The sequence below is a fragment of the Eumetopias jubatus genome, unplaced genomic scaffold, assembly GCF_037043125.1.
Source record: "Eumetopias jubatus isolate StellerSeaLion01/CBP00866 unplaced genomic scaffold, mEumJub1_p1.0 scaffold_7, whole genome shotgun sequence".
NCBI lineage: Eukaryota > Metazoa > Chordata > Mammalia > Carnivora > Otariidae > Eumetopias > Eumetopias jubatus.
Window position 1 is genome coordinate 143,735,447 of NW_028274813.1, and position 12,680 is coordinate 143,748,126.

Consider the following 12,680-nt stretch of genomic DNA (forward strand, 5'->3'; position numbering starts at 1 on the left):
GAGCGGAGCCGCAGGGCGGCGGCGGGAGCGCGGGGCGGCGGATCCGCTCGGCCGGGGAGAACTGGGCAAGTTCGCGCTGGCAGCATGGGGCGGTGACGCCGCACTGGCCTTCCGCGCCGGCCAGCCGGGCGAGAGCAGGCGGAGGAGGAGGAAGACGATGCACCCTCGCCGACGGCTCGCTTCCCTGGCAGTGGGGTAAGAAGATGCAGGCGAGGGTGAGAGGAAGGGCGGCCCCAGCGCGGCGCGCACCCCTCCCCTCGGGGCTCTGGAGCCTCGAACTGCATGGCCGGGGAGGGGAGGTGGAGAGCGGGCGGGGCGCCGCGGGCGGCCGGGAGCGCAAACTTTCCCCCGGCGACTGCGGGGGCAAAGCCAACGCGGGAGGGCGGGGGCGGGCCTGAGCTGTACAGCCCGGCCGGACGGGGCACCGGGGCTCACCGGGCGCGGGCCCGCTGGTAGGACTTGGGGTGTGGGGACACCCGCCGCCGCCGTCCCTGGAGCCGGAGGGGCGAAATCGCCCACCTGGAGGGCCCCGTCAGCCCCGGGGCTCTGAGGCGCGCGGCGTCCCGGCGCTGCTTGCGGGGTGGGCGCGGACTCCGCGGGGGTATAGCGGGTGGGTTGGGCCGGCTGCTCGAGGCCGGGGGTCTCGGAGCCGCCGCTGCACAGAGCGCTCCTCGCGGAGGAGGCTCAGACCTGAGGCTGGAGCAGTGGAGGTGTGAGAGGGCCAGAAGCGAGAGGGGAAGGGTCGGCGAGCAGGAGGCACTGGGCGCGCTGCAGCTGACAGGGTGGGAGGCCGACGCTGCCCGGCCGCCGGCGCCAGGTTGGCCAGGCTGCGGCTCCGCAATGCCGCCCCCGCGCCCACCTGCGCCGGCAAGCCCCCGCTTTGTGGTCAGGGGGCGGTGGGAGCGGAGCCTCTCTTTGGGGGTCCTGGCTGAGGGCTGAGGGCAGCAGGAGGCGCCGCCCCGGCTTCCCGCATGCAGCGCCGAGTGCTCGCCGCCCGGAGTACGGCCCGGGTCAGGCGACAAGCCCCAGGACGCGCCCAGGCGACCACCGCATGGCACTCTGCCTTTCTCGACATGAGGGCTTTAGCTTCTGAGGTGGAAGTACCTGTTGTATGTTTCCCAATTCCGGAGTTTGCCTGGGGTCTCCTTGGGAAAATGTTCCTTGTGAACACGCGGTGTTCCTCTATCTTGTGCACCTATTTGCGTTATGCGCATATTGAGAAATATGTGCCTTAGGTAAGGTTAGTTGCAGAGCCCAGGGACTGTGCCTGCCTGGACTTCAAATGCATTAATTAGGGCCCAGCACAGAGATGAGAGACTTCCCCAAATGCAGTGATTATTAAGTTATTTAGTTATGGGGACAGAATGCTGAGAAAGTGGCAACCCTCTCTTATAAGCAGTTCTTATATTATCGTGATCCTGTAGATTTGTTTCTTAAATGTGCCTTTTTTCCCCTCTTTCCACATACTTTCTCTCAGCACCTTGCAGAACAAGGAGTAGCTTGCTGGCTTTGAACGCGTGGCAAATATTTCAGAAAGGTAAAATGATTCCACTTGTGGATTTGCCAGATGCAAAAAACAGTTAATCAGATAACTTCAAACATTTATTCTAATAATAGGAGTAATGGGTCATTTGGTAATATGCTGAAAAGTAAAACACAGTATTTGAAACGTGTAAAAAAAAATTGAATGAGTCTGCACTCTGAGTAATACTCAAAGTGGAAACTGAGCCATATTGTAACTCCTTTTCATGCCCCAACTTACTGCCCAGTGGACATAGCTAACAAGCCCATGTGGAGCTGTGCTGGGGAAGGATGGCCAGGTTCCTTTCTTTGTAAATTGTGCATGCTGGCCGTATGATTTGATTTCAGGAACTGTGACACAAAAACATTCATGTTATATGCTTTCCCCCTTTGTGTACCTTTCAGCTTCAAGATCAAGTTGGAGAAAGGAACAGTTATTCTTACAGATTCATCTGCTTCAACTATTATTCTCATTGGGAATGGACAATGGAATGTTTTCTAGCTTTATCATGATAAAAAACCTCCTTCTCTTTTGTATTTCCATGAACTTAGCCAGTCACTTTGGGTGAGTTACCATTTATGCTTTCATTTTATGGGTTTGGTGCACAAGTGCCTTTAAGAAACTTTGTTGACTAGTACACCAGCAAACCCTCACTTGCATCTTTGCAGTCCCCTGCCCTTCCATTTGTTGTAAATAAATAGTCCTTGCCCTACCCCACACTCTCGTTTTGAGTAGGGCTGTGCCACGTGTGGGGTCTCTGAAGTGAGTCAGAGGAAAGAGACAGATTATGTTTTCAGAAATGCAAGCAGAGGTGGTTTCAGAGTCAGCTGTGTTCTCTCCTAATCAGGTTAAAACAAGATTCCTAAGTTCACATGCGTGAAGGACACTTACTGATTGTTAGACAAGACTGTTCAATGTTTTGGTTGCCCTTCTTGGTTCCATTATGCAAAGGAATTGCCTGGAAAGCCAAATCCATACTATGTGGTATTGACAAGGACTTGCAGTGGGTCCTGGCCTGAGCCAAAGGCCTTAAACAGTGGCCACCTGAATGCAGGTGCAGATACTAGGAACTACACGTGTCTGAAGATCTGCAAGATACACCAAGGCATCAGGCATTATCGATTCCTTTAAGCTTTTTCACATTGACCTTTAGTATTGGCATACTGATTATGATCCTTTTTTGTTTTGTTTTGTTTTCATCAAACTAGGAGTAACCAACATTCCAGGCAAATGTTCTTATAGGTACTGATGTTCCTCCTCTCCTCCCTAAAATTGTTCTGGCTAATCAAAAGGATTATAACTTGAAGTTGATGGGGGTATAATTAAGAAATTAAATTTCATGACAAAAGTTGCCCAGCACTTGTTCTGTAAAAATCAGTTCTAAAAGTTCCACAGTGTACTCCACACTCAGTGTAAATCATGGAGGGATCTTGAGCACACAGTGGCTCTTCTACCCCCCAGAGACCCCTTCTCTCTGGCCAGTAAGGAGGACCCTCCCAGGTACATGACATTCTCTGTCCTGTGGACATTTTCTGCTCTTCTGATCTTTCCAGGTCTCTACAGAAGAGAGAAACTGACCATCCCCAGGTGCCATGGCTGGTAAATGCCCACACTGGGACTGTAATCCAGGTCAGCCAGGGACATGCCCATCCCTCAGCACTGTGAGGGGGGCAGCACGTGCATGCTGACAAGCACAGGACATCCTGTGCTGCAGCCCTTTCAGCCAGAGTACTCCCTTGGGACAGGGCATTCGTTGTTATTCTTGCCTTGCTGATCATCTTGACTTGACATCTCCCCTATTCTGCCTTCAATTTCCTTATCTGTTCAATGAAACTTTTCCTTTCCAAAGTCTCTCCCAGCTGTAAAATCCTATAAACTGTGATGTTCCTGGTCTTCCCCTGAATGAAAACTTTGTAACTGAACTCATACACAGTATTCAGATTTCCAAGTTAATACATTAGGTAGTTAGTATGTTTACTGACATACTGCATCTATTTAGCAATATTTCAGAGGTGAGGAATATGCTAGGATTGGAAACATTTTCTTTTTAAGATTTTGGTTGAATATATTATCATGAATTTGCATTCTGTAGGCATGAAGTTTCTACACTCCCTGGTGGCTACAAGTCTGAAATACGAAGTAATGTGCATATATGGAGGTTAGCCATTAGATGCAGCTATGCTTTATTTCTTATTTAATTTGGCGGCTTTCTGAGGTCAACTTCCAAAGAAACATAATTGTTATTTTCCAGAAGCTAACACTGAACAAGTGGTATAAGACCCTTCAACCTCCATAGAGAATTAGCCGTGGGAGAAGTTTTGAATTTTAGATATATGCTCAACAGTCCATCCTAAAACAATGCCTACTAACTGCAGAAAATCTGGGAGACACAGAATATCACATAAAAAAAGAAAATGTCCTTAATTCCACCACACAGAAACAATCATCTTTTATATTTTGGTGTCTTCTTCCATTTGCTTCTATGCATATTTTTATACATTTGGGATCATATTGCACCTTCAGTTTCATACTGTGCTTTTTTCATGCTTTTTTTGTTATTACAGTTTCTTTAAAATATATGATTTAAAAATGGATGAATATTATTACAGTGCATGAATGCTTCATCATCTGCTACATCTCTAATTTGGGGTGTTTACATTCTTTCTGATTATGCTGTTATAAATTTCCCTATAGCGAACATATTTGGCTTTAACTGTTTTAAGTATTTGAGACCATTTCTATTAGAAGATATTCCTATAAGTGGATTTTACATCAGGTTCCCTGAGTGCTTTTAGATCGTGACCCTGTGTGTCCAGTTGGCATTCAGTGAAGTAGGGTCTCTAGCAAAGTGGAAAGGTAGGTTTCAAAAAGTCTGGCTAGCCGCAAAAGCCATTTCAACATCTGGGAGCACAAGTTTCTATTGATTTTCCTTCTTATACAAGGAGCCTTCTTATACAAGGTTCCTCTCACTTGCTTATTACTCTAAATGTACTTAAGAATGACTTTGTTAAATTGCAAAGAAACTTTCATTAACACTCATTTGGCTTAAAATCTTGACAGAATAATAGCTATTGCAATATGGAGCATGTATTGCTTTGTTATCTGTTTTAGGTAAATCCTAGGAGGAGCCTTAGGAGCTAAGCACCATTAGCCCAATCTTAGACTCTGGGAAGGTAAGAGGGAGGGAGAGCTAAGCCAGCCAGGAACTTCTAGGATTTCTTACTTAGCACTCCTTAGTGATTGCTCCCCAGAGCTTGCTGGGCAGGTCTGAGTCAGACCAATCTTTAGAAGAGGGGAACGTAATTCTGGAAGGCATTCTCTGCATTGGGGTAGAGAGAGTTTTCTGTTCTGAGATTGGGGGGGGGAAGAGTGGTGGTAAGCTCTGTCATTTCTCCCTAAAGAAAGAATTTGTTTGATTGGGTTTCAGAGAAAGATGAAAGGGGAAGCATGCAAGGCCCTAAATTTGAAAGTTTCGGGACAAGAGAAATACTGGCTCCTGCAAATGTATGAAAGAAACCAGACAACTGGTGGAGGGTAAAGAGGGTTACAGAAGACCAGTCAGGGAGCAAAAGGAAAGAGGCAAATGTGAGCTTTTGTGCATATACTCAGTGTTTGTGACAAGTATGTGGATTTAGCAATCAGAAAATTTATAAATGTGATAAGTAAAATATATTTGGTGATTATGTAAGATAATTAACGTGAAGTTGCTTTGAAAATATACGAGTATTGTTTCTTTTGCTTCTCCCGATTTGATCAGAGTCACCAGAGTCACCAGAATAGCCTTTATAATTCTTTTATTGGTTTTAAGTTATATAACAGAGCATGAGTCAAACATATAATGGGACAGAGGCCTTATTTGACTGTCAGCCTTAAGCTGTGTCACGTTTAGAGACGTGGTATTATTTGAAGCATTATAATTATTTTAACAAAACCAGTAATCGGAAGTGCACGGTATCGAAAAACTAGCACAGAAACGATATTTGAATCAACGTAATCTCCAAATACATAATATTAAATTTAAACTGGAATTAATTTATCATTTGAAAAATCACACTTCATCAGACTTGACTGACCAGTGATAATTATAAGATAAATTTGAGGATTACCAACTTAATAATAAAGTAAAATCTCTTTCCATTCATTTATTTGTATTAAATATATTTAAGGGTTTATCTATTGGAAAAGAACAACTGCATTAACATTTTATTACATGGGAGCTACAATTCAAATATACTTTAGAAACCATGTTTTATAATTAGCAATTAAAAGCAGATTCTTGTAGAAGTAACTTATGAACACGAACAGATAAATTTATTCTTTATCTGTCTACACGAGTATGCTAACCTGGACCTTTGGTTTCGTGAAGAGAGCTTTCTCATACACTCTCTCAAGGACGGTTCTTTTCTTTTAACTGGAGCAGAAAGTACATTCTCTCTGAATCATTCAAGTACTCACAATGTCTTTTTAAATGGCAAGTTCTCTCTTGTGAATCCCCAGATGGCAAGTTCTTCCTGCACCGTAGCTGCAGGTTCATGAGGCCCAGGACAAACGGTCATTGTAACAATTATAAAAACACATCAAAGCATCACCTAAGCAGTTAGACCACCTGCAGGTGGTGGGACATCTAAGTGGAGGCCCCAGGGATGGCCAGAGATCAGAAAGGTAGTTCCCCCATATAGCAAAAATTTTAGGTGACTAGGACCTTGCTACAGGGTAATACCCAACATTTTTTTAAGACAAAAAAAAACACTTCCAAATTATATGCTTTAGAGAGGAAACTTTTAGCATGTTTGTCATGCCAACAGGCAGTGAGCTAAGCAAAGCTTAGAAGGACAGTCGGCCAGTGCCGACCCAGCCGACCCGGTCTGGCGATCAGCTCCAAGATGAGTCACTGGCTTGGTTCAAGGGGAGAAGGAGAATGTGGGCTTTTGGATTTTTACAAAGGTGCAATTGCATAACATGCATATTTTAATTGGTGTGAAATTTCAGAGAAAAATATTAGAATCAAAAGTGAAAAGAAATCTTATAGAACTCTGTTGGTAGCAACAGTAATTAACAAAACAATGTACTATTTAATTTTCTACTACAAAAAACTCCTTTTGTAGATGAAAAGAGTTCAGGCTGAAGAGCATAGGGAATTGTGTCTAAATTTCATGAGAAAGTGGGAGAATCAGCATCCGTATTGGGGGTCAGGGCCTGGGCCAGTGTTCTCCATTGCAGGGCTTTCTCCAGAATGTCCTGATATGTCGGGTACAGTCTAAAGGGAAAGAATGGGGGTGGAAATCTATACATCAGAAACAAAAGAACGTCCTAATCTAGAACTCAGATAACACCATTCTAAAGATAGTGTGTCTACTACTGCTTGAATAAAATCAAACACAAAATATGTCCTATGAAATAAAAATATTATAGAGAAGCGATCATGTGAGGAAAAGAAAGGTATGCTAGGAAACAAGCTTTAGCAGTTCATTGAAAACTATTTTATTTGTATTTATTTAAGAATTCATTTCAAGATCAAAAAGCAAACCTAAAAATAAATTAAATCCAGGACCAGATCATTTTCAGTTTTAACAAACAAAAAAATTGGGCCATCGCTGTACAATCAAATTGGTTCCTGTTTTAGGTCCCCTGTCAAGTGTATAGGGATAGCGCCAGGTATCACTTTGACAGAGTGCAGTCACGCTGCTCTGATCTCTGTTGCTGCACACTTGCTGTGTGGCTACAGAAGAATTTCTGAACCTGCCTACGACTCAGTTTCCTAATCTCAAAGTGGAGTTAATAATGGATCCCACGTCACAGGGCTGATGTGGAGGATATATTGCTGAATGTATGCTAAATGCTGAAATAAGGCCGGGTAGGGAGGGGGCGCTAAGTGTTGGCTAGCTGTCTTTTCAGATGTTGTGACAAGAAGGCACCCAAGGTTTACTAGACCTGCAGGGCAAGCACGGTGCTGGGCCTGGGGCCAGAGCACTGCAAAGTCAACAATCGTTTCCGCAGAATTTCCCTTGTCATTTAAAGTAGCACACCCACAGTCACAGACTGGGATTAGGGTATGAGTATCACAGAGGACGTCGCCTCCTGCTGCATCAGTGTGCCAGGCACTGTTCTAGGTGCTGAGATCCTGCAGTGGGCAGAGTAGAGCCTGCCTTCAAGGAGGGTGCATTCTCCTGTGCAGTGAACATACATGTCAGTTGGGACACATTTGTTGTGAAGAAACATTCAGAGTAAGAGACAGTGAATGTGCTGGAGACAGATGCCTTAGCAAACATCTGAGGGAAGTGAGGATATGAGCACTGCTGTGTGGAGAAGTTTGAACAGGTGAGAGGAAAAGCAGATGCACCAGTATGAATGGCATGGAGGGGACAACGAGAGCAGTGTAAGGAAGGGCAAGATGGGAGGCATAATCAGAGAGGCAGTGGGGAGGGGAGAGGGTCAGATAGTGAAAGACCTTGTAGGCCATGCTAGGTAGTACCAGGAAAAGCAGTTGGCTGTTCTTTTCTAGGTCAAAGAGGGTCTTTGAGTGGTTTTAAGTAGGAGTGAAGTATGACCCAATTGAGATGTGACAATAATGTGACTTAAAGTTTAAAGGTTGCTCTGGCTGCTGAGTGGAGGATAGAATAGAATCTGGGGCGGGGGTGGTTAGTAAAGGAAGGAGCAGTGAAGGCAGTTGAGAGGACAATGCAACGACTCAGGGGAGGGATGATTTTGGACAGCAGGATTTGTTGGTGGGTTGATATGGGCGTGAAAGGAGTCAAGGATGACACCCCCTGCCCCCAGGTATTTGACCTAAGAACATGACGGGTTCAATTGCCTATCATTGAGTTGGAGAAGGCAGCAGGAGAAAAAGTTTTAGCAAAAGTGCTGAGTGCAGTTACGGACATGTTAAGCCCCGTTAGATATCCAAGGGTCCAGACAGGCTCTTGGACATCGAAGTCCAGAGGTCAGAAAAAGCCTGGGCCTGGAAACATGAATTTCAGGTCTTTCATCTATAGGCCATTAGATTGGATGAGATCAATTAGGATTGATTGTAAACCGAATAAAGGTCCCTGGACTGTGCCCTAAGTTTAGGAAGGTAAGGGGGTGAGGGGAAGCCAGAGGAGAAGGCCAGTGAAGATAGGACAGAACAAAGAGGGTAGCATCCTGAGGCCAGGTGGAGGAACTGTTGTAAGAAGGGACACGTGGTCAGCTGAGGACTGAGACTTGATCATCAGATTTGGCAGTGGTCAGTAACCTCCGGAAGAGAGGCTCCTTTGGGATGCAGGCAGTGAAAGCCAGACTGGAGTGGGTCCAGGAGAAGGGAGGAGAGGCAGCAGAGGTTTCTAGTGTAGACAACTCTTCAGCGAGTTTTGAGAAGAAAGGCAAAGAATGGAACAATAACTGGAAGGGAATATAAGGTGAATGAGAGATATTTTAAAGACCTGCTATGTTACAGCAGATGTAATTACTGATGGGAATGATTAAGGAGGAAGAGAAAACTATGTGAGATAAACACCAGGATGGTTTTTGTGCAGCATAATCACACATATGGGGTATGCAGTGTGGTTGGGGAGAGTCTAGGGAAGTGTGGGTAGGGTTAGATGAAGGTGGTGTGGCCTGCTAGATGGGAGACCTGTGTTTTACCCTGTAGGCTGTAGGATTCTGAGCTGCGCTGCAGTGATAGGGATAAGAGTAGAGACTACATGAAAGGTGCAAGCAGGGGTAAGCTGGAGCACTATGCAGGGAGCTGAAAGGCAGGACTGGGGAGTAAGGCCCATGGCAGTGGAAGCAATCTAAGAGTTGTGGCATACTGTTTCGTGTCCACGACTTTGTCCACATGAGACATATTTCAAGTCCATGTTTCCACCACAAGGGGGGACGACTCTTATTTGGAAACTTGGAATTGCCTTTCATTGTCTAGCTAGTGTCTACCATGTTTGTTATTTTCTTTTACATAGTTTTTGAAATGGTTAAAGTGGTGTGCGATGGAAATTTCAGGAAAGCATCACAAAATGGTGCCACTTAGAGGTACTTATTTAATGAGCTGAAAGTGACAAACAAATAACCTGAAGATCTATTTCTCAGAAGTCATTAAATACTGGGGAAAGAATGCAGAAATGCAATTTAAGAAGACAGAGAAGCTGCCACTTAAAAGCAATCTAGTTCAGTTCCCAAAGTTCATTGCCATTATTGATCCCATTTTATGTAAATCAAAAATGGCTGTCAACATAAGCAGAGATAACATCACCAAGAAATGCATCACGCCTTGCCTTCAGTAGCAACATTTGTGGTACAGTTCTCAACAGATTTTTCTAAACCCCAGAAATGATGACATAACTGTTTTACTTGTACTCTTTTAGGTGCCAAAATAAGACACCATCAGGTATCACCTGATAAAATGAAGTACCTTTAAAGCTGGAATCTGCAGCATATTCTTATTACTATCATTATTATCATTAGAAATTATAATACTGATAGATAAATAGATAAAGGTATGTTGGAGTAAAATCCTTCACAGTTCCTCAAAAAGAAACTTACTCTGACATTGAACTAATAATACAACTCCCCTTTCGAGTAATGTATGGATTCTGCTGCAGGGTTAACTCTGTGTGGTAACTGGCTAATTTGGGTGATAGCTTGCTTAGGATTCCCTATCCTGCTGTATTCAGACCCCTCCCTGTGTCCCACCTCAGAAACCTTGCTGATGGCTCCATCCATCCCCATCTCTCTCGCCACTGCTGTGGTCTGAGTAACTGGCCTCTGTACCTCTGGCTTTGCCCCTGCCAAGTCCATCATCCACAAAGTGCCCAAGGGCCACAAGAAAAGAAAGTGCACCCTGTTTAAATGCTCTGAAGCTCCCACTACCTTCAGGACTGATCCTAGGAGTACAGCGTATGGCATGTGATGTCCTTTATGGTTTAATGTGTGCTGTCTCTCCACTGACATGCATTACCTCACTCACCAAGGTTCTTTCTTAACCTCTGCAAGCATCATTGTTTTCTTTCCCAAGGCCACTGTTCACAACCCCTTCAACATCCCCTTCTTTGGCTTGAGACTCAATTCTCATACTTGAAAGCTCAGGTCGGTTCTCTTTTCTGCTAGCTCTGGACAGAGCTCCGTCTCTTTCCTTTGTGTTCCTAGAATGTCTTGTGTATCACATAGATCCCCACACTTACCGTGTTCTATTGAAATACTCTGTGAATATGACTGATTCTTTTAGAACACAGCTGTGTCCTACAGGTTGGGGATACTATCTCTGTCATCTTCACATACCCAGTACTCACCACAATACCAGAAACATATGTGGTTGACATCCAAAATACACTGTTGAGCTGAGCTGTTGGAATAAGCACTAAGCCCAAGTGTATAGCCTCTTAAAGACATAATGGGGGAGAGAAGCTTTCTGATGCATTTAGAGTCACTCTGGCAGTTGGCTTACAGAGCAGCCTTTTCATTGGTAATCTAGTTAGGCCTAGAGCCACCATGGCTGCACATGAAGATCACTTGGGGACTTTAAAAAAATACTGGTCCTTGTTTCTCCTGAATCAATTAAAACCAAGTCTCTAGGACCCAGAAATCAGAAAGAGTTAATGTAGGAGTCCAGAATCAAATGCCTTGAAAAAGCCAGATATAAGACAACAGGGCGGGGGGCGGGGGGATTCACACAGTTGCAAGAGTTTACCCTTTCTGGAGACATTCATATTTATTTTTCTTAAACGCTCTATTAAATCCATTAGTAGACCAAATTTCTTGAGCTTCTCATTCCCCACTCCACCTCATCAGAAGTCCCTGAATGACCCAGAACTTCAAGTCTGATGGAGGGCCATTGCACAGCTTTTTGAGAAGCCCTTCCATACCTCTAAGCTTTACTCTGCTGTCCTACTGCCCACCCATGTCCCTGCGCATTTCACGGCCACTGCCTTCCTTTCTCAGCTTAGAATATGGGGCTCCGTGGCCTTATTTCCTTATTTTTCAAACTAAAATCATTGTAAAAGAGTTTAAGTTTAGTAATCAAGTCCTTGTGTCTTTTGTATGGACCAATATTTGAGCAAGGAAAATCTCAGGATGTTTTAAGAAGAATGGTTGGTTCTACATTTCATTTATTTTATTTTTAAAAGATTTTATTTATCTATTTATTTATTTATTTATTTATTTATTTGAGAGAGAGAGCATGAGTCGTGAGAGGGGCAGAGGGAGAAGCAGACTCCCCACTGAGCAGGGAGCCCGATGTGGGGCTCGATCCCAGGACCCTGAGATCATGACCTGAGCTGAAGGCAGATGTTTAAGCAACTGAGCCACCCAGGCGCCCCCTACATTTCCTTTATGATCCCCTTTCTAGAGCATCAGTAATCTGGCAGTGTTGGAACTATTCACATGAACTAGATGTGACATGTTTTTGTAGACAAAATGCACTAAATATAAGGAAACAGTTAATTAGGATTAATACTGAAGGGTCAGCCCCCAGACTTTTCAAATATTTCTAGTATGTCCAAGGCTATGGTCAATAATAATGGGGATCTGGTCTCAGCTCACAAAAATCCACTCCCCCAGAGAGCTGAGCCTTTAGCTTATCCTTGAAGCAATTGTGTACTCACCATTAACCTAAGGATCAGCAGAGCTCCTCGGTTATAGTCAATACATTTAAGAAAAACTGAATTGGAATGTTGGCAAGCTGGAGCCTCCCTTCTGAACCTAAATGGAATGAGTGTTCAAAGAGATGAGGGCATCTTGTGTTTCCATCTGGAGGGAGGCCTCATAGATGTAACTGTGCATTATTGCTCACTGAAGGCATAGCCCAGTGTTTTTGTATTATTTTTCAAGTGGTTTCAACTAACCAAAATGGAACAAAGCAAACTGAAGTTACTCTGTACCTTAGAAGTAGTCCTTAAAGATTATGCACCTTGAGAGAGGCACAAGTAAGTTTGCCAAACAGCTGTGAGATTCTCCTGTGTGCAGGCATATCACATGCATTCTGTGAGACAGGAAGGGCCTGCAAATTAACCATTTTTGAGGATGATCTGTGACCTCAGAGGGCTTCCCAGTTGTTCCTGAGAGAAAACTTCAACTCTTGCCCTGACAAGCATTTTCAGAGATTCTTTTAGAATTTGTTTCCTACCTCCTAGGTCCTAACTTCTGTAAATACAGAGAAGTCATAGCAAATCTCCAGCAATGGCCTCTATTA

The 12,680-nt window shown here is 44.4% G+C and overlaps 2 protein-coding genes across 2 annotated transcripts in view; one reads left to right on the forward strand and one right to left on the reverse strand.

Annotated features, from left to right (window-relative positions):
- The window catches only part of GABRB3 (gamma-aminobutyric acid type A receptor subunit beta3), a 468,239-nt gene extending 467,025 nt beyond the window's left edge, over nucleotides 1–1,214 (reverse strand). The window contains exon 1 of the mRNA XM_088025217.1: nucleotides 1,105–1,214. Within this exon, the coding sequence (XP_087881343.1) occupies nucleotides 1,105–1,214 (110 nt within the window). The remainder of the gene's footprint in view (nucleotides 1–1,104) is intronic.
- Nucleotides 1,215–2,000: 786 nt separating this feature from the next.
- Nucleotides 2,001–12,680, forward strand: part of GABRA5 (gamma-aminobutyric acid type A receptor subunit alpha5) — a 90,191-nt gene continuing 79,511 nt past the window's right edge. Inside the window, exon 1 of the mRNA XM_028087276.2 lies at nucleotides 2,001–2,086. Coding sequence (XP_027943077.1) covers nucleotides 2,001–2,086 — 86 coding nt within the window. The remainder of the gene's footprint in view (nucleotides 2,087–12,680) is intronic.